This window comes from Xenopus tropicalis, chromosome 2 (assembly GCF_000004195.4).
Source record: "Xenopus tropicalis strain Nigerian chromosome 2, UCB_Xtro_10.0, whole genome shotgun sequence".
Classification (NCBI taxonomy): Eukaryota; Metazoa; Chordata; class Amphibia; order Anura; family Pipidae; genus Xenopus; species Xenopus tropicalis.
The window spans coordinates 180,171,923-180,199,728 of record NC_030678.2 but is presented as its reverse complement, the minus strand read 5'-3'; the positions used below and the strand labels follow the sequence as shown (position 1 = coordinate 180,199,728).

The 27,806-nt window shown below is 52.7% G+C and overlaps 1 protein-coding gene across 1 annotated transcript in view; it reads right to left on the bottom strand.

The window, feature by feature from the left end:
- dchs1 (dachsous cadherin-related 1) overlaps window positions 1-27,806 on the bottom strand; it is a 53,144-nt gene that overhangs the window by 9,989 nt on the left and 15,349 nt on the right. The window contains exons 3-18 of the mRNA XM_031897452.1: window positions 26,739-26,915; window positions 24,223-24,454; window positions 21,950-22,186; window positions 20,015-20,995; window positions 17,957-18,144; window positions 14,734-14,830; window positions 13,837-13,994; window positions 10,271-11,111; window positions 9,738-9,977; window positions 7,928-8,053; window positions 4,555-4,764; window positions 3,460-4,329; window positions 3,233-3,346; window positions 1,544-1,755; window positions 522-676; window positions 96-226 (exon numbers count right to left, since the gene is read on the bottom strand). Of these exons, the coding sequence (XP_031753312.1) occupies window positions 96-226; window positions 522-676; window positions 1,544-1,755; window positions 3,233-3,346; window positions 3,460-4,329; window positions 4,555-4,764; window positions 7,928-8,053; window positions 9,738-9,977; window positions 10,271-11,111; window positions 13,837-13,994; window positions 14,734-14,830; window positions 17,957-18,144; window positions 20,015-20,995; window positions 21,950-22,186; window positions 24,223-24,454; window positions 26,739-26,915 (4,969 nt within the window). The remainder of the gene's footprint in view (window positions 1-95; window positions 227-521; window positions 677-1,543; window positions 1,756-3,232; window positions 3,347-3,459; window positions 4,330-4,554; window positions 4,765-7,927; window positions 8,054-9,737; window positions 9,978-10,270; window positions 11,112-13,836; window positions 13,995-14,733; window positions 14,831-17,956; window positions 18,145-20,014; window positions 20,996-21,949; window positions 22,187-24,222; window positions 24,455-26,738; window positions 26,916-27,806) is intronic.

Sequence of the window (27,806 nt, the reverse complement as noted above, 5' to 3'; positions counted from 1 at the left end):
TGCAGGAAACAGGGATCCAATTGGTGTAAGAGCCACTGTAGTGAAAGCCCCTCCTCCCTACTGAAGCCCCACCCTACAGAGGACCCCACACTCACCTTCGGGGACACTCAGCTCTAGCTGGAGGGGGGTGGTGGGGCTATTGTCATTCACATCCGTCACCAAAACCGTTAGGGTGGCAAAACTGGTGAGAGGAGGAGAGCCACGATCTGTTGCTATAACAACCAAGCTGAGGAAGAGCCAATCAGAAAGCAGAGAAGTATTAGAGTCACATGCATAATATCATACAGGGATAGAAATCCACTTGCCTCTGTTGCCCCAGACCCCTCCCACCGGGGGTGCATCATTGCCTCTTCCCCCACTCACAACTTCATGCGGGGGGAGGGGCAACACATGGCAAAGCCCCCCCATAAAGTCCCCCAAACACACACGGTGCAACCCCAAATCCTTAAGAAAAACCCAACATTAACGACCCATTGGGGCCCAGTCCAGTTTGCAGCCCCCAAAGCACTTATTGTCCTTACTGGGCCTGGGACCAAATCTCACGGTCCAAGATGGCGGCAGTGGTGATGGCGCCCGTCTGGGGGTCTATGCGGAACAGATCTTTCATTGCCTGCGATTGGTCAAAAGAGTAGGTCACCTGACCATTCAGTCCTTGGTCTGGATCTTCTGCCAAAACCTGGGGGACAAAAACCACAAGAAGACTTTCAGGGGTGTAGGGCCAAAGCCAGAGGGGCCCCACTAGGACCCCCCTTAACTGCCCCCCCCCCCCCCCAGTGTAACCAATCCCAACTGGGCCAGCCTTTCCCCATAACTGAGCCCATTCCCTTTATCAGCTTAGTCGCTCTTCCCTGTACTTTCTCTATTTCATTACTGCCCCCCCTTATATATTTATATATAGTGCCCCCCCCTTAACTGCCCCCCCCCCCAGTGTAACCAATCCCAACTGGGCCAGCCTTTCCCCATAACTGAGCCCATTCCCTTTATCAGCTTAGTCGCTCTTCCCTGTACTTTCTCTATTTCATTACTGCCCCCCTTATATATTTATATATAGTGATCCCCCCTTAACTGCCCCCCCCCCAGTGTAACCAATCCCAACTGGGCCAGCCTTTCCCCATAACTGAGCCCATTCCCTTTATCAGCTTAGTCGCTCTTCCCTGTACTTTCTCTATTTCATTACTGCCCCCCCCCCTTATATATTTATATATAGTGACCCCCCCCTTAACTGCCCCCCCCCCCCCCAGTGTAACCAATCCCAACTGGGCCAGCCTTTCCCCATAACTGAGCCCATTCCCTTTATCAGCTTAGTCGCTCTTCCCTGTACTTTCTCTATTTCATTACTGCCCCCCCTTATATATTTATATATAGTGACCCCCCCTTAACTGCCCCCCCCCCAGTGTAACCAATCCCAACTGGGCCAGGCTTTCCCCATAAACAACTAGTTCAGGGGAGATCTGACAGGAAGAGATGCAGCCAATCACAGCAGCCACCAACCCCTCCCGGCAGCAGCTTTATTGCCCCCCCCCCCAGCTAAAGGGGCACTTACCTGTATGAGGGGACTCCCATCAGGCTGTGCCTCCTGGGTGTAGGCCGTGTAGCGGGGGAGTTTGAAGCGGGGGGCGTTGTCGTTCAGGTCCAATAGGCTGATGGTCAGGGTGGCAAAGCTGAGGTGCTGTTGGGTCTCTGCCTGTAGAACCAGCTTATGGCGGGGGTTCTGCTCATAGTCCAACATGGCCGCCTGTGCTACTGTGATTTGCCCTGCAGGGGGAACAAGAGAGCCACAAACTCCTTAGTGCTATGTCCAGGGCAGAGTGCAAGGGGGGGTGCAGTTGGCACAATTGCCCAAAACTAATGCAACAGGGCGCCAAGGGAACCCCAGAACTACCCCCTGGGCCGGACTGGGGTCAGTGAAATAGGGGTCCTTCCAATGACACTAAATGGGTGGGGGCTGGGCAATGAGCCCTATCATGGGAGCCACATACATGCCCAGACTTGCATTGCCGTTGCCATATTGTGCCCATACTGTGCCCATACTGCCCATGTGTACGTGGGTGGGAGCTTGGGGGACACTGGTGATCAAGCAGGTTGGGCTTCCTGCAGTTCTGATTGGCCCGTTCTCTGCCCAAAGCAACAGCCCACAATAGGAAGGCGGCACTTACAGGGTGTGGTCTTTAGGCCCACGGGCCAATCAGTGAGATGATGGGGGGGTGGGCCGGGGCATCTTTATGGTTTGGGAGCCACTGGGGCTGGGATTTCTGTAGTACTGTTTTGAATCATGGGGTAAAATTCTGGGCACATTATTTTGAAAGTCTGTAGCTGTGTCCAAGGCAAGGTGGGGCCCCTTAGCATTCTGTAGTATTGGGAGTACTGGGGTATTACAGTACTGGGGTATTAGTAGTACTGGATTATTAGAGTACTGGAGTTTTATGGAGTATTAGAGTACTGGGGTATTAGTAGTACTGGATTATTAGAGTACTGGAGTTTTATGGAGTATTAGAATACTGGGGTATTAGTAGTACTGGATTATTAGAGTACTGGAGTTTTATGGAGTATTGGGAGCACTGGGGTATTACAGTACTGGGGTATTACAGTACTGGGGTATTAGTAGTACTGGATTATTAGAGTACTGGAGTTTTATGGAGTATTAGAATACTGGGGTATTAGTAGTACTGGATTATTAGAGTACTGGAGTTTTATGGAGTATTGGGAGCACTGGGGTATTACAGTACTGGGGTATTACAGTACTGGGGTATTAGTAGTACTGGATTATTAGAGTACTGGAGTTTTATGGAGTATTAGAGTACTGGGGTATTACAGTACTGGGGTATTAGTAGTACTGGACTATTACAGTACTGGAGTTTTATGGAGTATTAGAGTACTGGGGTATTACAGTACTGGGGTATTAGAATACTGGGGTATTAGTAGTACTGGACTATTAGAGTACTGGAGTTTTATGGAGTATTAGAGTACTGCGGTATTGGGAGTACTGGGGTATTCGAGTAATGGGGTATTAGAGCCCTGGAGTATTAGAAAACTGGGCTATTGGGAGTACTGGGAGTATCAGAGTACTGGGGTATGGAGGGAATCCCAAGAAGATGCTTGGCCAATGGTTGGCCGGCTAAGGGTGCTTGTTGGGTGAGTACTACTGAGGGTGCATCAGAGTAATTTATTGGGGGGCTCATGGATTTAGGGGTGCGCCACGGGCAGGAAAGGGTTCCGGTATTACCCCAGGTACCTGTAGTTGGGTGGATTCGGAGCGCCCCATTCTCATTCCCACTCAGGAAGCTGTAGGAGATCCTCCCAGTGGATCCACCAGTATGTGCAGCCGTTGCCGTGCCAACCACCGATCCTGGTGTGGAAAATGTGGGGTGAGATGGGCAGGGACTGGTGGGAAAGGGGTATCTACCAATGCTGACATTGCAGGTATGGGGGAGTAGGAGGGGCAATAGAAATGAAACTCACCCTCTGGGCTGTTCTCAGGGAGACTGATCTCAATGGCCTCCTGGGGGAACCGTGGCCCCTGTGGCGCCTCCTCACGTAGGTGCACAACCAGCACTGCCGTGGAAGAGAGTGGGGGCTCCCCCAAATCCGTGGCCTGCACAAACACAGTGCGTTCCTTGGGGCTCATCCCACTCAGCGGCTCCAGCAGCCGCACCTCCCCAGTGTAGGGGTCCACAGAGAAACCCCCCGTGGCCGAGGCCGGCGCCAAGCGATACAAAATGGAGGCGTTGGCACCGGCGTCTTTATCTTCGGCTTTCATGGCGGCGATGGCTCTCTTGGTGGGGGTGTTGCGCGACAGGTTGAGATGGAAGGGGCTGCGCAGGAAGGCGGGGGCGTTATCATTCACGTCTCTAACAAGAACCGTTACTGTGGCCTCGGCGCTGCGGGGCCCGACTGGGTCAGAATCTATGGCCCAAACCAGGAAGGTGTAGCTCGCCCTACGCTCACGGTCCAACTGGGTGGCAGTGGTGATGCGCCCAGTGAGGGGGTCAATGTAGAAGGCGCCCTGCGTCCCATTGGACAGGTGATAGGTGGTCTGGCCACTTGGGCCGTCATCTGGGTCAACTGCCGACAAGTGCAGAACCAAACTGCCCACCGGGGCGTCTTCTGGAACCTCCGCACTGAAGGCCGAGGCGCTGAAGGCGGGGGTGTTGTCATTCAGGTCCAGCACGTTGATATTGACCATGGCGGTGGCGCTGAGGGGCGGAGCCCCCCCATCTGACACCGACACCACCAGCTGGTACTTGGGCGTCGTCTCTCTGTCCAATGGGCGCGACGTAGAGAGTTTCCCATTGGCCGAATCCAACGTAAAGTCCCCGGAGGGATCCCCTTCTGTGTGGGAACCAATAACGGCCAAATTAATAGAGAAAAACCCATTGAATCCATAGTGGGGCCCCCCCTGTGGAACCCCCCCGTGGAACCCCCCCTGTGGAACCCCCCTGTGGACCCCCCCCCGTGGAACCCCCCCGTGGAACCCCCCCTGTGGAACCCCCCTGTGGACCCCCCCCCTGTGGAACCCCCCCCCGTGGAACCCCCCAAGGAATGAGATGCACTCACCGATTAGTCGGTACTTGAGGCGCCCGTTCTCTCCCCCATCCGGGTCCCAAGCGCTCAGAACGCACAGATCCATTGGCTCCTGGTTCTCCGGCACCTCCAGCAACACAAGGTCTCGCTCAAATGTAGGGGGGTGGTCATTCTCATCCCCCACTCTAACCTGCACCCCAACCTCAGAGAGCCGAGGCGGGGAGCCCCCATCCCGAGCATAAACTGAGAGAGAAAGGGAGTGTGAGTGTGAGTGCTGCATCTGCACTGAGCCCATTCCCTTTATCAGCTTAGTCGCTCTTCCCTGTACTTTCTCTATTTCATTACTGCCCCCCCCTTATATATTTATATATAGTGACCCCCCCCCTTAACTGCCCCCCCCCCCCCCAGTGTAACCAATCCCAACTGGGCCAGCCTTTCCCCATAACTGAGCCCATTCCCTTTATCAGCTTAGTCGCTCTTCCCTGTACTTTCTCTATTTCATTACTGCCCCCCCCCTTATTATTTATATATAGTGACCCCCCCTTAACTGCCCCCCCCCCCAGTGTAACCAATCCCAACTGGGCCAGCCTTTCCCCATAACTGAGCCCATTCCCTTTATCAGCTTAGTCGCTCTTCCCTGTACTTTCTCTATTTCATTACTGCCCCCCCTTATATATTTATATATAGTGACCCCCCCTTAACTGCCCCCCCCCCCCAGTGTAACCAATCCCAACTGGGCCAGCCTTTCCCCATAACTGAGCCCATTCCCTTTATCAGCTTAGTCGCTCTTCCCTGTACTTTCTCTATTTCATTACTGCCCCCCCCTTATATATTTATATATAGTGACCCCCCCTTAACTGCCCCTTCCCCAGTGTAACCAATCCCAACTGGGCCAGCCTTTCCCCATAACTGAGCCCATTCCCTTTATCAGCTTAGTCGCTCTTCCCTGTACTTTCTCTATTTCATTACTGCCCCCCCTTATATATTTATATATAGTGACCCCCCCCCCTTAACTGCCCCCCCCCCCCAGTGTAACCAATCCCAACTGGGCCAGCCTTTCCCCATAACTGAGCCCATTCCCTTTATCAGCTTAGTCGCTCTTCCCTGTACTTTCTCTATTTCATTACTGCCCCCCCCCTTATATATAGTGACCCCCCCTTAACTGCCCCCCCCCCCCCCAGTGTAACCAATCCCAACTGGGCCAGCCTTTCCCCATAACTGAGCCCATTCCCTTTATCAGCTTAGTCGCTCTTCCCTGTACTTTCTCTATTTCATTACTGCCCCCCCTTATATATTTATATATAGTGACCCCCCCTTAACTGCCCCCCCCCAGTGTAACCAATCCCAACTGGGCCAGCCTTTCCCCATAACTGAGCCCATTCCCTTTATCAGCTTAGTCGCTCTTCCCTGTACTTTCTCTATTTCATTACTGCCCCCCCTTATATATAGTGACCCCCCCTTAACTGCCCCCCCCCCCCCCCCCAGTGTAACCAATCCCAACTGGGCCAGCCTTTCCCCATAACTGAGCCCATTCCCTTTATCAGCTTAGTCGCTCTTCCCTGTACTTTCTCTATTTCATTACTGCCCCCCCTTATATATTTATATATAGTGACCCCCCCCCCTTAACTGCCCCCCCCCCCCCCAGTGTAACCAATCCCAACTGGGCCAGCCTTTCCCCATAACTGAGCCCATTCCCTTTATCAGCTTAGTCGCTCTTCCCTGTACTTTCTCTATTTCATTACTGCCCCCCCTTATATATTTATATATAGTGACCCCCCCTTAACTGCCCCCCCCCCCCCCAGTGTAACCAATCCCAACTGGGCCAGCCTTTCCCCATAACTGAGCCCATTCCCTTTATCAGCTTAGTCGCTCTTCTCTGTACTTTCTCTATTTCATTACTGCCCCCCCCTTATATATTTATATATAGTGACCCCCCTTAACTGCCCCCCCCAGTGTAACCAATCCCAACTGGGCCAGCCTTTCCCCATAACTGAGCCCATTCCCTTTATCAGCTTAGTCGCTCTTCCCTGTACTTTCTCTATTTCATTACTGCCCCCCCCTTATATATTATATATAGTGACCCCCCCTTAACTGCCCCCCCCCAGTGTAACCAATCCCAACTGGGCCAGCCTTTCCCCATAACTGAGCCCATTCCCTTTATCAGCTTAGTCGCTCTTCCCTCTACTTTCTCTATTTCATTACTGCCCCCCCCCCTTATATATTTATATATAGTGACCCCCCCTTAACTGCCCCCCCCCCCAGTGTAACCAATCCCAACTGGGCCAGCCTTTCCCCATAACTGAGCCCATTCCCTTTATCAGCTTAGTCGCTCTTCCCTCTACTTTCTCTATTTCATTACTGCCCCCCCCCCTTATATATTTATATATAGTGACCCCCCCTTAACTGCCCCCCCCCCCAGTGTAACCAATCCCAACTGGGCCAGCCTTTCCCCATAACTGAGCCCATTCCCTTTATCAGCTTAGTCGCTCTTCCCTGTACTTTCTCTATTTCATTACTGCCCCCCCCTTATATATTTATATATAGTGACCCCCCCCCCCCCCCCAGTGTAACCAATCCCAACTGGGCCAGCCTTTCCCCATAACTGAGCCCATTCCCTTTATCAGCTTAGTCGCTCTTCCCTGTACTTTCTCTATTTCATTACTGCCCCCCCCTTATATATTTATATATAGTGACCCCCCCCCCCCCCCCCCCAGTGTAACCAATCCCAACTGGGCCAGCCTTTCCCCATAACTGAGCCCATTCCCTTTATCAGCTTAGTCGCTCTTCCCTGTACTTTCTCTATTTCATTACTGCCCCCCCCTTATATATTTATATATAGTGACCCCCCCCCCTTAACTGCCCCTTCCCCAGTGTAACCAATCCCAACTGGGCCAGCCTTTCCCCATAACTGAGCCCATTCCCTTTATCAGCTTAGTCGCTCTTCCCTGTACTTTCTCTATTTCATTACTGCCCCCCCCTTATATATTTATATATAGTGACCCCCCCCCTTAACTGCCCCTTCCCCAGTGTAACCAATCCCAACTGGGCCAGCCTTTCCCCATAACTGAGCCCATTCCCTTTATCAGCTTAGTCGCTCTTCCCTGTACTTTCTCTATTTCATTACTGCCCCCCCCCTTATATATTTATATATAGTGACCCCCCTTACTGCCCCCCCCCCCCCCAGTGTAACCAATCCCAACTGGGCCAGCCTTTCCCCATAACTGAGCCCATTCCCTTTATCAGCTTAGTCGCTCTTCCCTGTACTTTCTCTATTTCATTACTGCCCCCCCTTATATATTTATATATAGTGACCCCCCCCCCCATATATATATATATATCGCCACTCCTATAGGTACCGGTGCCACAGGGAGCACAGTTTGCCATTGGCCCAATACATTATTGTTACCTGTCAGTTTGTAAAGCTCCTTGGCCTCCCGGTCTAGGGGTACTTTGGTGGTGAGCACCCCCGTTTCTGGATCGAGGGCAAACTCATCGCCGGATACGCCCCCGTAGGTGACACGCCCACTTTGGCCTGGGGAAACCAAAGAGGGCAGAATATAAAAGTCTGTAAGTAGCCAATGAACATCTGTTACAGTGTGAGAGCCCCGCCCCTGAGGTGCCTCTGGTTACATTCATGTTGCCCTGTATGGGGGCCAGACTGGGGGGGGGGGGGCGGTTACACCTACGTGAATGTGTGTAGTTCAGAGGAACAAGCAACTGCCCCTAGCAGGGAACGTGCTGGGGAATAAGGGCAATAGATGTGGCATTATCTATCCCCACCTCAGACTTGGGCCAGGGTACAGCTGGCACTATCTATCCCCACCTCAGACTTGGGCCAGGGTACAGTTGGCATTATCTATCCCCACCTCAGACTTGGGCCAGGGTACAGCTGGCATTATCTATCCCCACCTCAGACTTGGGCCAGGGTACAGTTGGCATTATCTATCCCCACCTCAGACTTGGGCCAGGGTACAGTTGGCATTATCTATCCCCACCTCAGACTTGGGCCAGGGTACAGCTGGCATTATCTATCCCCACCTCAGACTTGGGCCCAGGGTACAGTTGGCATTATCTATCCCCACCTCAGACTTGGGCCAGGGTACAGTTGGCATTATCTATCCCACCTCAGACTTGGGCCAGGGTACAGCTGGCACTATCTATCCCCACCTCAGACTTGGGCCAGGGTACAGTTGGCATTATCTATCCCCACCTCAGACTTGGGCCAGGGTACAGCTGGCATTATCTATCCCCACCTCAGACTTGGGCCAGGGTACAGTTGGCATTATCTATCCCCACCTCAGACTTGGGCCAGGGTACAGTTGGCATTATCTATCCCCACCTCAGACTTGGGCCAGGGTACAGTTGGCATTATCTATCCCCACCTCAGACTTGGGCCAGGGTACAGCTGGCATTATCTATCCCCACCTCAGACTTGGGCCAGGGTACAGTTGGCATTATCTATCCCCACCTCAGACTTGGGCCAGGGTACAGTTGGCATTATCTATCCCCACCTCAGACTTGGGCCAGGGTACAGCTGGCATTATCTATCCCCACCTCAGACTTGGGCCAGGGTACAGTTGGCATTATCTATCCCCACCTCAGACTTGGGCCAGGGTACAGTTGGCATTATCTATCCCCACCTCAGACTTGGGCCAGGGTACAGCTGGCATTATCTATCCCCACCTCAGACTTGGGCCAGGGTACAGCTGGCATTATCTATCCCCACCTCAGACTTGGGCCATGGTACAGCTGGCATTATCGTATCCCCACCTCAGACTTGGGCCAGGGTACAGCTGGCATTATCATATCCCCACCTCAGACTTGGGCCAGGGTACAGTTGGCATTATCGTATCCCCACCTCAGACTTGGGCCAGGGTACAGCTGGCATTATCTATCCCCACCTCAGACTTGGGCCAGGGTACAGCTGGCATTATCTATCCCCACCTCAGACTTGGCCAGGGTACAGCTGCCATTATCTATCCCCACCTCAGACTTGGGCCAGGGTACAGCTGGCATTATCTATCCCCACCTCAGACTTGGGCCAGGGTACAGCTGGCATTATCTATCCCCACCTCAGACTTGGGCCAGGGTACAGTTGGCATTATCTATCCCCACCTCAGACTTGGGCCAGGGTACAGCTGGCATTATCGTATCCCCACCTCAGACTTGGGCCAGGGTACAGCTGGCATTATTGTATCCCATAGGAATCAACTCACCTAAATCCCTGTCTAGCGCCACCACTCTGAGTACAGTTGTGCCCACAGGCTGGTTTTCTTGCACTTGGGCATCATATTGTGGCTTTTCGAAGGATGGAGCCTCATCATTCACATCCAGAAGGGAGACGGAGAGTGTCTGGGTGGAGGAGAGTCTCGGGGAGCCGTGGTCCATTGCTACGACCGTCAGATTATAGCCTTCCGTCGTCTCTCGGTCGAGGGTCCGGACCACAGTGAGGGCACCTGCGGGGGCACAAATGCCATTGTTTTATTTGTTCAGATAACAGTGGTTTTCTTTTCAGCCTCAGGCCTCCAATCGGCAGTTCCAAAGCAACAGAAACCCTCCTTCTCTAAGATCCCTGCTCATAGGCCAATGAGATTGACTCTGACTCTACTTGCAGAATCCCTAACATAAAGCAAAGAGGGACTGCTGTACCAGGAATAGTGAGAAGAATGCCCAGAGCTGATGCCCCATATCAGCTTATCAATGAGTGTCTACATTAAATAAAGGCCAAGTTAAGCTAGACCTGACATACCTGAGCTCGGGTGTAGCTGGAACTTGCCCTCATCATTCCCTCCAACGAGCTGATAGCCAACTTTGCCGTTATCACCCAGGTCTGGGTCCTGTGCCACCATGTAGATTGCGGTGGATCCTACAGGCAAGTCTTCGGGTAGCCACACCACCAATGGAGTTATGAATTGTGGGGCGTGGTCGTTGCGGTCACTGATGAATACGCGGGCAGTTACAGAGGTTGAACGTTGCTGGCTGACATTTACTGCTTGGTCCGAGGCCTCCACCACGAGCAGATATGAGGACACTTCCTCGCGGTCTAACGCTTGTGCCACATACAACACCCCTGTTTCTGCATCCAAGCGGAAGGTGCTACCTGGGGACCCTGGATCCTGGCGCAGTAAGGAATATCTCACCTGGCTATTGGGTCCTGGGCCATCATGGTCAGAGGCTTGGAATGTAAAGACAGAGGAGCCAACATGGGCATCTTCTGGTACCACTAAAGTCAAGGGGTCCTCAGGAAATGCTGGTGAATGGTCATTCCGATCCTGCACCTCCACCTCTATATGGACCACGTGAGGAGGTACATACCCTAGAGACGCCTCACGTACCTCCTCCACACTCACACGGAAACTGAATCTAGGCTGCGACTCAAAGTCCAACTCTCCCACCAGGAAGATGCTCCCAGTCTGGCCATCAACCATGAAAATGCCGTGGGGTTCATCAAGCAAAGTGTATATTCTGGAGCCATGGGGCATTCTGGGAGCTAGGGAGCCTAAAAGGGAACCAGGAGCCAATCCTTCCATGGGAGACAGAACCAGGCTACTTGGGTTTGACTTGGAAGGGTAACGACTGGCGGGAATGACCTGAAATGCAGTAAATGGAGTCACCAATAGAGTAAAATGCATGAAATAAACTTGTTCTTTCATTAAAAACATGAGGGGGCCATGAGGGAGGAGTGGGGGGGCTGAAATCATGCACCTACGCATGGAATGAATGGGGGGGGGGCGCAGTCTGCTCATGTATCAGGGAGTACAAAGGCAAGGGAGGGAGAAGACTTGGATCAGGCACCTGTACGGATAGGGAATACTCAGTTCAGTTATTCATTGTACGATTGGCAGAGGAGAGGGAATGCTCAGTTCAGTTATTCATTGTACGATTGGCAGAGGAGAGGGAATGCTCAGTTCAGTTATTCATGGTATGATTGGCAGAGGAGAGGGAATGCTCAGTTCAGTTATTCATTGTACGATTGGCAGAGGAGAGGGAATGCTCAGTTCAGTTATTCATGGTATGATTGGCAGAGGAGAGGGAATGCTCAGTTCAGTTATTCATGGTATGATTGGCAGAGGAGAGGGAATGCTCAGTTCAGTTATTCATTGTACGATTGGCAGAGGAGAGGGAATGCTCAGTTCAGTTATTCATGGTATGATTGGCAGAGGAGAGGGAATGCTCAGTTCAGTTATTCATTGTACGATTGGCAGAGGAGAGGGAATGCTCAGTTCAGTTATTCATGGTATGATTGGCAGAGGAGAGGGAATGCTCAGTTCAGTTATTCATGGTATGATTGGCAGAGGAGAGGGAATGCTCAGTTCAGTTATTCATGGTATGATTGGCAGAGGGGAGGGAATGCTCAGTTCAGTTATTCATGGTATGATTGGCAGAGGAGAGGGAATGCTCAGTTCAGTTATTCATGGTATGATTGGCAGAGGAGAGGGAATGCTCAGTTCAGTTATTCATGGTATGATTGGCAGAAGAGAGGGAATGCTCAGTTCAGTTATTCATTGTACGATTGGCAGAGGAGAGGGAATGCTCAGTTCAGTTATTCATGGTACGATTGGCAGAGGAGAGGGAATGCTCAGTTCAGTTATTCATGGTATGAATGGCAGAGGAGAGGGAATACTCAGTTCAGTTATTCATGGTATGATTGGCAGAGGAGAGGGAATACTCAGTTCAGTTATTCATGGTATGATTGGCAGAGGAAAGGGAATGCTCAGTTCAGTTATTCATTGTACGATTGGCAGAGGAGAGGGAATGCACAGTTCAGTTATTCATGGTATGATTGGCAGAGGAGAGGGAATGCTCAGTTCAGTTATTCATGGTATGATTGGCAGAGGAAAGGGAATGCTCAGTTCAGTTATTCATGGTATGATTGGCAGAGGGGAGGGAATACTCAGTTCAGTTATTCATTGTACGATTGGCAGAGGAGAGGGAATACTCAGTTCAGTTATTCATGGTACGATTGGCAGAGGAGAGGGAATACTCAGTTCAGTTATTCATTGTACGATTGGCAGAGGAGAGGGAATGCTCAGTTCAGTTATTCATGGTATGATTGGCAGAGGAGAGGGAATACTCAGTTCAGTTATTCATTGTACGATTGGCAGAGGAGAGGGAATGCTCAGTTCAGTTATTCATGGTATGATTGGCAGAGGAGAGGGAATACTCAGTTCAGTTATTCATGGTATGATTGGCAGAGGAGAGGGAATGCACAGTTCAGTTATTCATGGTATGATTGGCAGAGGAGAGGGAATGCTCAGTTCAGTTATTCATGGTATGATTGGCAGAGGAAAGGGAATGCTCAGTTCAGTTATTCATGGTACGATTGGCAGAGGAAAGGGAATACTCAGTTCAGTTATTCATTGTACGATTGGCAGAGGAGAGGGAATACTCAGTTCAGTTATTCATGGTACGATTGGCAGAGGAGAGGGAATACTCAGTTCAGTTATTCATTGTACGATTGGCAGAGGAGAGGGAATGCTCAGTTCAGTTATTCATGGTATGATTGGCAGAGGAGAGGGAATGCTCAGTTCAGTTATTCATGGTATGATTGGCAGAGGGGAGGGAATACTCAGTTCAGTTATTCATTGTACGATTGGCAGAGGAGAGGGAATGCTCAGTTCAGTTATTCATGGTATGATTGGCAGAGGAGAGGGAATGCTCAGTTCAGTTATTCATGGTATGATTGGCAGAGGGGAGGGAATACTCAGTTCAGTTATTCATTGTACGATTGGCAGAGGAGAGGGAATACTCAGTTCAGTTATTCATGGTACGATTGGCAGAGGAGAGGGAATACTCAGTTCAGTTATTCATTGTACGATTGGCAGAGGAGAGGGAATACTCAGTTCAGTTATTCATTGTACGATTGGCAGAGGGGAGGGAATGCTCAGTTCAGTTATTCATGGTATGATTGGCAGAGGAGAGGGAATGCTCAGTTCAGTTATTCATGGTATGATTAGCAGAGGAGAGGGAATGCTCAGTTCAGTTATTCATTGTACGATTGGCAGAGGAGAGGGAATGCTCAGTTCAGTTATTCATGGTACGATTGGCAGAGGAGAGGGAATGCTCAGTTCAGTTATTCATGGTATGATTAGCAGAGGAGAGGGAATGCTCAGTTCAGTTATTCATGGTATGATTGGCAGAGGAGAGGGAATGCTCAGTTCAGTTATTCATGGTATGATTGGCAGAGGGGAGGGAATGCTCAGTTCAGTTATTCATTGTACGATTGGCAGAGGAGAGGGAATGCTCAGTTCAGTTATTCATTGTACGATGGGCAATATTGGCGAGGGGACGCTTGTACCCCAGGTACCCCATTACCTGTATACGTAGAGTGGTCTCTGTGCTCCTAGAGGGGACCCCACAGTCAGTGGCTCTTACACTCAGGGTATAGAGGGAGCGATCCGCTTGTATTAGTCCTGCCGCAGTCCGTAATTCCCCCGTGTTTCTGTCCAATGTGAACCTCTCTGCCCAGGGACCTGCACAGACAGGGGCAGATAGACAGGAAAGTGGGGCTGCGGTTACACTGGGGACTTATACAAGGGGCAAGTTACACACAGACAGGGGCAGATAGACAGGAAAGTGGGGCTGCGGTTACACTGGGGATTTATACAAGGGGCAAGTTACACACAGACAGGGGCAGATAGACAGGAAAGTGGGGCTGCGGTTACACTGGGGACTTATACAAGGGGCAAGTAACACACAGACAGGGGCAGATAGACAGGAAAGTGGGGCTGCGGTTACACTGGGGATTTATACAAGGGGCAAGTAACACACAGACAGGGGCAGATAGACAGGAAAGTGGGGCTGCGGTTACACTGGGGACTTATACAAGGGGCAAGTAACACACAGACAGGGGCAGATAGACAGGAAAGTGGGGCTGCGGTTACACTGGGGATTTATACAAGGGGCAAGTAACACACAGACAGGGGCAGATAGACAGGAAAGTGGGGCTGCGGTTACACTGGGGACTTATACAAGGGGCAAGTAACACACAGACAGGGGCAGATAGACAGGAAAGTGGGGCTGCGGTTACACTGGGGATTTATACAAGGGGCAAGTAACACACAGACAGGGGCAGATAGACAGGAAAGTGGGGCTGCGGTTACACTGGGGACTTATACAAGGGGCAAGTAACACACAGACATGGCATCATTTCAATATACAGGGCAACTGCCAGCGGGGCAACTACTAGCCGGTCTGTCTTGTACCCCGTACCTGCCAGGCTGTAGGTCACTGTTCCATTTTCCCCCTCATCCGGGTCCTTGGCTTGTAGGGATGCAATGAACATGCCCGACTTCTTCCCCTCCATAACCTGCACGAGAGAGTCTGGAATGGGACTCGGGGTAACCCAGCCCCATCAGGGGAACAATATGCGCACTCCATAGCCAATGAGAGTCTCCCTAGGAACTGATACTATTCCTGGTCACGTGACCTCTGCCTCTTCAGAGACACCGCCCCTTTATGTTTATTGATAAAGCTGTTATATGTGCCCTGGGTACCCCTGGAACTATAGCGGGGTGACTGTTACCCCAATGTTTCTATATATCTGTAACCTTGTTATGGGCTAAGGGGGCCCAGCCTGAAGGCCAGTTAGGGGGGGATTTGGGGTGAGTGCTTATTTGTGCCCTGGGTACCCCTGGAACTATAGCGGGGTGACTGTTACCCCAATGTTTCTATATATCTGTAACCTTGTTATGGGCTAAGGGGGCCCAGCCTGAAGGCCAGTTAGGGGGGATTTGGGGTGAGTGCTTATTTGTGCCCTGGGTACCCCTGGAACTATAGCGGGGTGACTGTTACCCCAATGTTTCTATATATCTGTAACCTTGTTATGGGCTAAGGGGGCCCAGCCTGAAGGCCAGTTAGGGGGGGATTTGGGGTGAGTGCTTATTTGTGCCCTGGGTACCCCTGGAACTATAGCGGGGTGACTGTTACCCCAATGTTTCTATATATCTGTAACCTTGTTATGGGCTAAGGGGGCCCAGCCTGAAGGCCAGTTAGGGGGGATTTGGGGTGAGTGCTTATTTGTGCCCTGGGTACCCCTGGAACTATAGCGGGGTGACTGTTACCCCAATGTTTCTATATATCTGTAACCTTGTTATGGGCTAAGGGGGCCCAGCCTGAAGGCCAGTTAGGGGGGGATTTGGGGTGAGTGCTTATTTGTGCCCTGGGTACCCCTGGAACTATAGCGGGGTGACTGTTACCCCAATGTTTCTATATATCTGTAACCTTGTTATGGGCTAAGGGGGCCCAGCCTGAAGGCCAGTTAGGGGGGGATTTGGGGTGAGTGCTTGTGCCCTGGGTACCCCTGGAACTATAGCGGGGTGACTGTTACCCCAATGTTTCTATATATCTGTAACCTTGTTATGGACTAAGGGGGCCCAGCCTGATGGCCAGTTAGGGGGGGATTTGGGGTGAGTGCTTATTTGTGCCCTGGGTACCCCTGGAACTATAGCGGGGTGACTGTTACCCCAATGTTTCTATATATCTGTAACCTTGTTATGGGCTAAGGGGGCCCAGCCTGAAGGCCAGTTAGGGGGGGATTTGGGGTGAGTGCTTATTTGTGCCCTGGGTACCCCTGGAACTATAGCGGGGTGACTGTTACCCCAATGTTTCTATATATCTGTAACCTTGTTATGGGCTAAGGGGGCCCAGCCTGAAGGCCAGTTAGGGGGGGATTTGGGGTGAGTGCTTATTTGTGCCCTGGGTACCCCTGGAACTATAGCAGGGTGACTGTTACCCCAATGTTTCTATATATCTGTAACCTTGTTATGGGCTAAGGGGGCCCAGCCTGAAGGCCAGTTAGGGGGGGATTTGGGGTGAGTGCTTATTTGTGCCCTGGGTACCCCTGGAACTATAGCGGGGTGACTGTTACCCCAATGTTTCTATATATCTGTAACCTTGTTATGGGCTAAGGGGGCCCAGCCTGAAGGCCAGTTAGGGGGGGATTTGGGGTGAGTGGGTATTTGTGCCCCGGGTACCCCTGGAACTATAGCGGGGTGAATGTTACCCCAATGTTTCTATATATCTGTAACCTTGTTATGGGCTAAGGGGGCCCAGCCTGAAGGCCAGTTAGGGGGGGATTTGGGGTGAGTGCTTATTTGTGCCCTGGGTACCCCTGGAACTATAGCGGGGTGACTGTTACCCCAATGTTTCTATATATCTGTAACCTTGTTATGGGCTAAGGGGGCCCAGCCTGAAGGCCAGTTAGGGAGGGATTTGGGGTGAGTGCTTATTTGTGCCCTGGGTACCCCTGGAACTATAGCGGGGTGACTGTTACCCCAATGTTTCTATATATCTGTAACCTTGTTATGGGCTAAGGGGGCCCAGCCTGAAGGCCAGTTAGGGGGGGATTTGGGGTGAGTGCTTATTTGTGCCCTGGGTACCCCTGGAACTATAGCGGGGTGACTGTTACCCCAATGTTTCTATATATCTGTAACCTTGTTATGGGCTAAGGGGGCCCAGCCTGAAGGCCAGTTAGGGGGGATTTGGGGTGCTTATTTGTGCCCTGGGTACCCCTGGAACTATAGCGGGGTGAATGTTACCCCAATGTTTCTATATATCTGTAACCTTGTTATGGGCTAAGGGGGCCCAGCCTGAAGGCCAGTTAGGGGGGGATTTGGGGTGAGTGCTTATTTGTGCCCTGGGTACCCCTGGAACTATAGCGGGGTGACTGTTACCCCAATGTTTCTATATATCTGTAACCTTCTTATGGGCTAAGGGGGCCCAGCCTGAAGGCCAGTTAGGGGGGGATTTGGGGTGAGTGCTTGTGCCGTGGGTACCCCTGGAACTATAGCGGGGTGACTGTTACCCCAATGTTTCTATATATCTGTAACATTGTTATGGGCTAAGGGGGCCCAGCCTGAAGGCCAGTTAGGGGGGGATTTGGGGTGAGTGCTTATTTGTGCCCTGGGTACCCCTGGAACTATAGCGGGGTGACTGTTACCCCAATGTTTCTATATATCTGTAACCTTGTTATGGGCTAAGGGGGCCCAGCCTGAAGGCCAGTTAGGGGGGGATTTGGGGTGAGTGCTTATTTGTGCCCTGGGTACCCCTGGAACTATAGCGGGGTGACTGTTACCCCAATGTTTCTATATATCTGTAACCTTGTTATGGGCTAAGGGGGCCCAGCCTGAAGGCCAGTTAGGGGGGGATTTGGGGTGCTTATTTGTGCCCTGGGTACCCCTGGAACTATAGCAGGGTGACTGTTACCCCAATGTTTCTATATATCTGTAACCTTGTTATGGGCTAAGGGGGCCCAGCCTGAAGGCCAGTTAGGGGGGGATTTGGGGTGAGTGGGTATTTGTGCCCCGGGTACCCCTGGAATTAAATGATAGTGACTGTAATAGTTGGGTTTTCATATATTTGAGCCAAAGCACCAAAAGATTCCGGTGATATTTCCTCCCATAGCAGTGCCCCCCAAAACACCCCCATGAAATACCTGTAAGGATATTTCTTTCCCCGCATTGGGGTGCAGGAATGTGGGTGCATTGTCATTTTCGTCCAACACAGTAATATGGACAGTGCCAGTGACGCTTCGGGGGGGTGCGCCCCCATCCTGGGCAATAACCAGAAGCTGGTAGGTGGCCTGCAGCTCCCGGTCCAACACCCTCCGGGTTGAGAGCTCACCTGTAGGGGGAGACGGTTACAAGTGGGAGGGCAGAGAGAAAACATAAACGGTGGGAGTTTGGGGGAGACAGTAGCACCTGGGGGGGGGTGAGTGGGGGGCAAACTGGTGGGTGGGGTCACGACTAAGCAGCAGTAAGGAGGGGCCAAATAGAGAGGAAAAGGGAATAAGATGGGGTGTTTGGATATAGGGGTACACAGAGGGGGGACAGGGAAGATATATGGTGAGAATGTTATACAGACACTTTCTATAGAGAATGACAATAAAACAGATGTAAGGGGGGTGCGGGGGGCAACGTGCCCCTTTAGCCCAATGCAGCCCCCGTGCTCCTGACCCAGTAAGTACACTGGGCGGGGGCACTTACCCCTGTGTATATAAATGTAAGTACACTGGGCGGGGGCACTTACCCCTGTGTATATAAATGTAAGTACACTGGGCGGGGGCACTTACCCCTGTGTATATAAATGTAAGTACACTGGGCGGGGGCACTTACCCCTGTGTATATAAATGTAAGTACACTGGGCGGGGGCACTTACCCCTGTGTATATAAATGTAAGTACACTGGGCGGGGGCACTTACCCCTGTGTATATAAATGTAAGTACACTGGGGCCGGGGCACTTACCCTGTGTATATAAATGTAAGTACACTGGGCGGGGGCACTTACCCCTGTTGTATATAAATGTAAGTACACTGGGCGGGGCACTTACCCCTGTGTATATAAATGTAAGTACACTGGGCGGGGGCACTTACCCCTGTGTATATAAATGTAAGTACACTGGGCGGGGCACTTACCCTGTGTATATAAGAACCTGGGGGCCTACCCTGTGAAAAGTAACACTGGGCGGGGGCACTTACCCCTTGTGTATCATAAATGTAAGTACACTGGGCGGGGGCACTTACCCCTGTGTATATAAATGTAAGTACACTGGGCGGGGGCACTTACCCCTGTGTATATAATGTAGTACACTGGGCGGGGGCACTTACCCTGTGTATATAATGTAAGTACACTGGGCGGGGGCACTTACCCTGTGTATATAAATGTAAGTACACTGGGCGGGGGCACTTACCCCTGTGTATATAAATGTAAGTACACTGGGCGGGGGCACTTACCCCTGTGTATATAAATGTAAGTACACTGGGCCGGGGCACTTACCCCTGTGTATATAAATGTAAGTACACTGGGCGGGGGCACTTACCCCTGTGTATATAAATGTAAGTACACTGGGCGGGGGCACTTACCCCTGTGTATATAAATGTAAGTACACTGGGCGGGGGCACTTACCCCTGTGTATATAATGTAAGTACACTGGGCGGGGGCACTTACCCCTGTGTATATAAATGTAAGTACACTGGGCGGGGGCACTTACCCCTGTGTATATAAATGTAAGTACACTGGGCGGGGGCACTTACCCCTGTGTATATAAATGTAAGTACACTGGGCGGGGGCACTTACCCCTGTGTATATAAATGTAAGTACACTGGGCCGGGGCACTTACCCCTGTGTATATAAATGTAAGTACACTGGGCGGGGGCACTTACCCGTATGGGGGTTGATATGGAAGTCATATTCCAGGGGGGGGCACTTACCCGTATGGGGGTTGATATGGAAGTCATATTCCAGGGGGGGGGCACTTACCCGTATGGGGGTTGATATGGAAGTCAGATTCCAGGGGGGGCACTTACCCGTGTGGGGGTTAATATGGAAGTCAGATTCCAGGGGGGGCACTTACCCGTATGGGGGTTGATATGGAAGTCAGATTCCAGGGGGGGCACTTACCCGTATGGGGGTTGATATGGAAGTCAGATTCCAGGGGGGGCACTTACCCGTGTGGGGGTTGATATGGAAGTCAGATTCCAGGGGGGGCACTTACCCGTATGGGGGTTGATATGGAAGTCAGATTCCAGGGGGGGCAGTCGGTAGGACACACGGCCGTTGGGCCCGGCATCTCTGTCCGTGGCGCTGACCCTTCCCACTGTTTCCCCGGGGGGCCGATTCTCCGTGGCGCTAAGGAAGAACCTCTCCTCGCTCAGCCGGGGGCTGTTATCGTTCTCGTCGGTGACTCGGACCCTGACGGTGCAGGTGGCGGTGCGAGTGCCCGGCCCGGCCGATGCCAACACTGCCAGTACGTAGGCCTCCCGGCTCTCTCGGTCGAGGGCCCCCCGTACATAAAGCCAGCCGCTATCTGCCTCAATGCTGAACCCCACGGCGTCGGCGTCGGGCCTCAGCCTGTAGATCAGCTGCCCCTCCCCTGCCCCGGGGGGCTGTGCCCGCACCTGTAGGAGGCGGCTAAGGGGGGGGCTGCCCTCCCGCACTTCCACCCGGTAATCGGAGGCCCCACAGGCCGGTTCTTTCTGCAGCTCCATCAGCAGCACGGTGAGCTCCAGTGCCGAGGAGAGTTGGGGGGTCCCCCCGTCCGAGGCCAACACCCGCACATCATAGCGCTCCTGACTCAATAGGCCAGTGGCCCGCAGCTGCCCAGAGCCGTCAATGCTGAAGGGCCCCGGGGAGTCCAATTCATAATAAACTTGCCCGTTGAAGCCGGTGTCGGGGTCCGTGGCCTGCGCCCTGAATATCACCGAGCCAATGGGGATGGGAGACTGGAGCCGCAGGGTGTGGAACGGGGAGGGAAAGGCCGGGGGGTTGTCATTCACATCAGTGATATAGAGGGTGAGGTGGGCCCTGGCGTAGGCTGGGGGGGCCCCACTGCGCCCCTGTACCTCTAACAGCAGCTTCTCCGTCTGCTCCCTGTCCAACGGCCGCACAAGGGAGAGCAGCCCGGAATGGGGGTCCAGGGACAGCAAACCCCGCGGGTCCCCCGACGAGATGGAGTACAGCACCGGCCCAGGGGCCCCTAGAGAGACGGGCCACAGCTTAGAATGGGACATATACAGAATGGGAGGGGCTTATACAGAATGGGAGGGGCGTATGCAGAATGGGAGGGGCGTATGCAGAATGGGAGGGGCGTATGCAGAATGGGAGGGGCATATACGGAACGGGAGGGGCATATGCAGAACGAGAGGGGCATATGCAGAATGGGAGGGGCATATGCGGAATGGGAGGGGCATATACTGAATGGGAGGGGCATATATACGGAACGGGAGGGGCATATACGGAATGGGAGGGGCATATACAGAATGGGAGGGGCATGTACAGAATAGGAGGGGCTTATACAGAATGGGAGGGGCATATACGGAACGGGTGGGGCATATACGGAACGGGAGGGGCATATACAGAATAGGAGGGGCTTATACAGAATGGGAGGGGCATATACGGATCGGGAGGGGCCTATAAGGAATGGGAGGGGCATATACAGAATGGGAGGGGCTTATACAGAATGGGAGTGGCATATACAGAACAGGAGGGGCTTATACAGAATGGGAGGGGCATATACAGAATGGGAGGGGCATATACAGAATAGGAGGGGCTTATACAGAAAGGGGGGGCATATACAGGATGGGAAGGGCGTATACAGAATGGGAGGGGCACATACAGATGGGAGGGGCACATACAGAATGGGAGGGGCATATACAGAATGGGGGGGCATGTACAGAATGGGAGGGGCACATACAGAATGGGAGGGGCATATACAGAACGGGAGGGGCACATACAGAGTGGGAGGGGCATATACAGAATGGGGGGGCATGTACAGAATGGGAGGGGCACATACAGAATGGGAGGGGCATATGCAGAATGGGAGGGGCATATACAGAATGGGAGGGGCACATACAGAGTGGGAGGGGCATATACAGAATGGGAGGGGCATATACAGAGAACAGGGGGTAGGAATATTTCGTGCAAGATTTACCTGTGGGATTGGTCGCCATGACGCTCCCTATACTTGCCCCCAGGGGGGTATCCTCCGGGACAGTGATCTGGTAGTGAGACTGCAGGAAGGTGGGCACAGGGGCGGTGCCAGGGAGGATGCTGATATTCACTCGGGCATTAACTTCTGCCCTTACCCCTTCCCCATCCTGAGCCCCCACCTCCACATAAACGACAGAGCCGGCCCAAGCAGCGAGAGAGCGGGCCACCAATAGAGTGCCTGAGAGAGAGAGAGACTGCCATTAGACTGACATGCCAACACCCAGGGCTGCAGCGAGAGGGACACAATCGGTACCACAAAGGGTGTCTCTCCGGGTTATACCCCTTTGTCTCTCTGGGTTATACCCCTCTGTCTCTCCGGGTTATACCCCTCTGTCTCTCCGGGTTATATACCCCTCTGTCTCTCCGGGTTATACCCCTCTGTCTCTCTGGGTTATATACCCCTCTGTCTCTCTGGGTTATACCCCTCTGTCTCTCTGGGTTATATACCCCTCTGTCTCTCCGGGTTATACCCCTCTGTCTCTCTGGGTTATATACCCCTCTGTCTCTCTGGGTTATATACCCCTCTGTCTCTCCGGGTTATACCCCTCTGTCTCTCTGGGTTATATACTCCTCTGCCTCTCCTGGTTATACCCCTCTGTCTCTCAGGGTTATACCCCTCTGTCTCTCCGGGTTATACCCCTTTGTCTCTCTGGGTTATACTCCTCTGTCTCTCCGGGTTATACCCCTCTGTCTCTCCTGGTTATACCCCTCTGTCTCTCCGGGTTATACCCCTCTGTCTCTCCGGGTTATACCCCTCTGTCTCTCCTGGTTATACCCCTCTGTCTCTCTGGGTTATACCCCTCTGTCTCTCCAGGTTATACCCCTCTGTCTCTCCGGGTTATACCCCTCTGTCTCTCTGGGTTATATACCCCTCTGCCTCTCCTGGTTATACCCCTGTCTCTCTGGGTTATACCCCTCTGTCTCTCTGGGTTATATACCCCTCTGCCTCTCCTGGTTATACCCCTCTGTCTCTCTGGGTTATACCCCTCTGTCTCTCTGGGTTATACCCCTCTGTCTCTCTGGGTTATATACCCCTCTGTCTCTCAGGGTTATACCCCTCTGTCTCTCCGGGTTATACCCCTCTGTCTCTCCGGGTTATATACCCCTCTGTCTCTCCGGGTTATACCCCTCTGTCCCTCTGGGTTATATACCCCTCTGTCTCTCTGGGTTATATACCCCTCTGTCTCTCCGGGTTATATACCCCTCTGTCTCTCCGGGTTATACCCCTCTGTCCCTCTGGGTTATATACCCCTCTGTCTCTCTGGGTTATATACCCCTCTGTCTCACCGGGTTATACCCCTCTGTCTCTCTGGGTTATATACCCCTCTGTCTCACCGGGTTATACCCCTCTGTCTCTCTGGGTTATATACCCCTCTGTCTCTCAGGGTTATACCCCTCTGTCTCTCCAGGTTATATACCCCTCTGTCTCTCCGGGTTATACCCCTCTGTCTCTCTGGGTTATATACCCCTCTGTCTCTCCGGGTTATACCCCTCTGTCTCTCCGGGTTATATACCCCTCTGTCTCTCCGGGTTATACCACTCTGTCTCTCCGGGTTATACCCCTCTGTCTCTCTGGGTTATATACCCCTCTGTATCTCAGGGTTATACCCCTCTGTCTCTCCGGGTTATACCCCTCTGTCTCTCTGGGTTATATACCCCTCTGTCTCTCTGGGTTATATACCCCTCTGTCTCTCTGGGTTATATACCCCTCTGTCTCTCAGGGTTATACCCCTCTGTCTCTCTGGGTTATATACCCCTCTGTCTCTCGGGGTTATACCCCTCTGTCTCTCTGGGTTATATACCCCTCTGTCTCCCAGGGTTATACCCCTCTGTCTCTGGGGGTTATACCCCTCTGTCTCTCTGGGTTATATACCCCTCTGTCTCTCGGGGTTATACCCCTCTGTCTCTCTGGGTTATATACCCCTCTGTCTCTCGGGGTTATACCCCTCTGTCTCTCCGGGTTATATACCCCTCTGTCTCTCCGGGTTATACCCCCCTGGCTCTCCGGGTTATACCCCTCTGTCTCTCCGGGTTATACCCCTCTGTCTCTCAGGGTTATACCCCTCTGTCTCTCAGGGTTATACCCCTCTGTCTCTCGGGGTTATACCCCTCTGTCTCTCAGGGTTATACCCCTCTGTCTCTCGGGGTTATACCCCTCTGTCTCTCTGGGTTATACCCCTGTATGGGGTAGTTCTACCTCTCTGCCGTTCCTACCTGAGTCGGGGTCGATGCGGAACAGAGGGGGGCTGTTGCCGGAGGCGATGAGGTAGGTGAGGGTGCCGTGGGTGCCTTCGTCCTTATCGTGAGCTGAGACGCTCAGTACTGGGGTGCCCGGGGGGCTGAGGACGCTGATGCTCCCACCATAGTCAAGAGGATAAAAAACTGGGGGGTTGTCATTAATGTCCTCCAGGGTCACGTGCACGAGACAGGCAGCAGCGAGACCCCCCTAAAGTGGCAGGAGACAGCCAAAGAGTAAGTGTAGGGAGCACCCTATCCCCTGCACCCCCACATGTATACAGCTCCCTATCCCCTGCACCCCCACATGTATACAGCTCCCTATCCCCTGCACCCCCACATGTATACAGCTCCCTATCCCCTGCACCCCCACATGTGTACAGCTCCCTATCCCCTGCACCCCCACATGTATACAGCTCCCTATCCCCTGCACCCCCACATGTATACAGCTCCCTATCCCCTGCACCCCCACATGTATACAGCTCCCTATCCCCTGCACCCCCACATGTATACAGCTCCCTATCCCTGCACCCCCACATGTATACAGCTCCCTATCCCCTGCACCCCCACATGTATACAGCTCCCTATCCCCTGCAACCCACATGTATACAGCTCCCTATCCCCTGCACCCCCACATGTATACAGCACCCTATCCCCTGCACCCCCACATGTATACAGCACCCTATCCCCTGCACCCCCACATGTATACAGCTCCCTATCCCCTGCACCCCACATGTATACAGCTCCCTATCCCCTGCACCCCCACATGTATACAGCTCCCTATCCCCTGCACCCCCACATGTATACAGCTCCCTATCCCCTGCACCCCCACATGTATACAGCACCCTATCCTCTGCACCCCCACATGTATACAGCACCCTATCCCCTGCACCCCCACATGTATACAGCACCCTATCCCCTGCACCCCACATGTATACAGCACCCTATCCCCTGCACCCCCACATGTATACAGCACCCTATCCCCTGCACCCCCACATGTATACAGCACCCTATCCTCTGCACCCCACATGTATACAGCTCCCTATCCCTGCAACCCACATGTATACAGCTCCCTATCCCCTGCACCCCCACATGTATACAGCACCCTATCCCCTGCACCCCCACATGTATACAGCACCCTATCCCCTGCACCCCCACATGTATACAGCTCCCTATCCCCTGCACCCCCACATGTATACAGCTCCCTATCCCCTGCACCCCCACATGTATACAGCACCCTATCCCCTGCACCCCCACATGTATACAGCTCCCTATCCCCTGCACCCCCACATGTATACAGCACCCTATCCTCTGCACCCCCACATGTATACAGCACCCTATCCCCTGCACCCCCACATGTATACAGCACCCTATCCCCTGCACCCCCACATGTATACAGCTCCCTATCCCTGCACCCCCACATGTATACAGCACCCTATCCTCTGCACCCCCACATGTATACAGCACCCTATCCCCTGCACCCCCACATGTATACAGCACCCTATCCTCTGCACCCCCACATGTATACAGCACCCTATCCTCTGCACCCCCACATGTATACAGCACCCTATCCCCTGCACCCCCACATGTATACAGCACCCTATCCCCTGCACCCCCACATGTATACAGCACCCTATCCCCTGCACCCCCACATGTAACAGCACCCTATCCCCTGCACCCCCACATGTATACAGCACCCTATCCTCTGCACCCCCACATGTATACAGCACCCTATCCCCTGCACCCCCACATGTATACAGCACCCTATCCCCTGCACCCCCACATGTATACAGCTCCCTATCCCCTGCACCCCCACATGTATACAGCACCCTATCCTCTGCACCCCCACATGTATACAGCACCCTATCCCCTGGCACCCCCACATGTATACAGCACCCTATCCCCTGCACCCCCACATGTATACAGCACCCTATCCCCTGCACCCCCACATGTATTACAGCACCCTATCCTCTGCACCCCCACATGTATACAGCTCCCTATCCCCTGCAACCCACATGTATACAGCTCCCTATCCCTGCCCCCACATGTATCAGCCCCTATCCCCTGCACCCCACATGTATACAGCACCCTATCCCCTGCACCCCCACATGTATACAGCTCCCTATCCCCCTGCACCCCCACATGTATACAGCTCCCCTATCCCCTGCACCCCCCACATGTATACAGCTCCCTATCCTCTGCACCCCCACATGTATACAGCACCCTATCCCCTGCACCCCCACATGTATACAGCTCCCTATCCCCTGCACCCCCACATGTATACAGCTCCCTATCCCCTGCACCCCCACATGTATACAGCACCCTATCCCCTGCACCCCCACATGTATACAGCTCCCTATCCCCTGCACCCCCACATGTATACAGCTCCCTATCCCCTGCACCCCCACATGTATACAGCACCCTATCCCCTGCACCCCCACATGTATACAGCTCCCTATCCCCTGCACCCCCACATGTATACAGCACCCCCTTACCCCGTCAGTAGCGGTGACGTGCAGAAGGAAAGTTCGCTCCCCATCGTCCCGGTCCAGCGCCTCGGTGGTACAGATGTTGCCACTTTCTGGGTGAATGCGGAACTGTTGGGGGGACGTGGGGCTCAGTGAGTAAGAGACCGACCCCAAACTGCCGCTGTCGCTATCCAGCGCCGACACCTGAGTGAGAGGCACAATAAAGTCTCATACAGACCTGTCCAGCAGTTATTAACCCCTCCCCTGATACAGACCTGTCCAGCAGTTATTAACCCCTCCCCTGATACAGACCTGTCCAGCAGTTATTAACCCCTCCCCTGATACAGACCTGTCCAGCAGTTATTAACCCCTCCCCTGATACAGACCTGTCCAGCAGTTATTAACCCCTTCCTTGATACAGACCTGTCCAGCAGTTATTAACCCCTTCCTTGATACAGACCTGTCCAGCAGTTATTAACCCCTTCCTTGATACAGATGGGTTAATACAGTATATGCATGCAAAAGTTACAGACTAGTAGTAAAAGGGTTAATATGAAATCGGGCCAGAGAGGTTGGGGGTCAGTAAGGAATGGGTTAATACAGTATATGCATGCAAAAGTTACAGACTAGTAGTGAAAGGGTTAATATGAAATTGGGCCAGAGAGGTTGGGGGTCAGTAAGGAATGGGTTAATACAGTATATGCATGCAAACGTTACAGACTAGTAGTGAAAGGGTTAATATGACATCGGGCCAGAGAGGTTGGGGGTCAGTAAGGAATGGGTTAATACAGTATATGCATGCAAAAGTTACAGACTAGTAGTGAAAGGGTTAATATGACATCAGACCAGAGACGGGCGAATAGAAACCACTCGTCACTGGCTCATTTGCATTTTCACCCCAAAACCAAGTGCCCCCAGGGGTAACAGGCGCTCAGTGACAAATGTCGGGGGGGGGGGGGCAATCAGCCCTAGGGGCAAAGGCTCCCTTACAGCTGGGGCAATCGCTACCATGACCCTGGGACAGGAGAGGCACTGAATGAGTTAACTCCATGGAATGTTCATTGTGCCACAGAGCAGCTTAGTGGGTGCCACTTC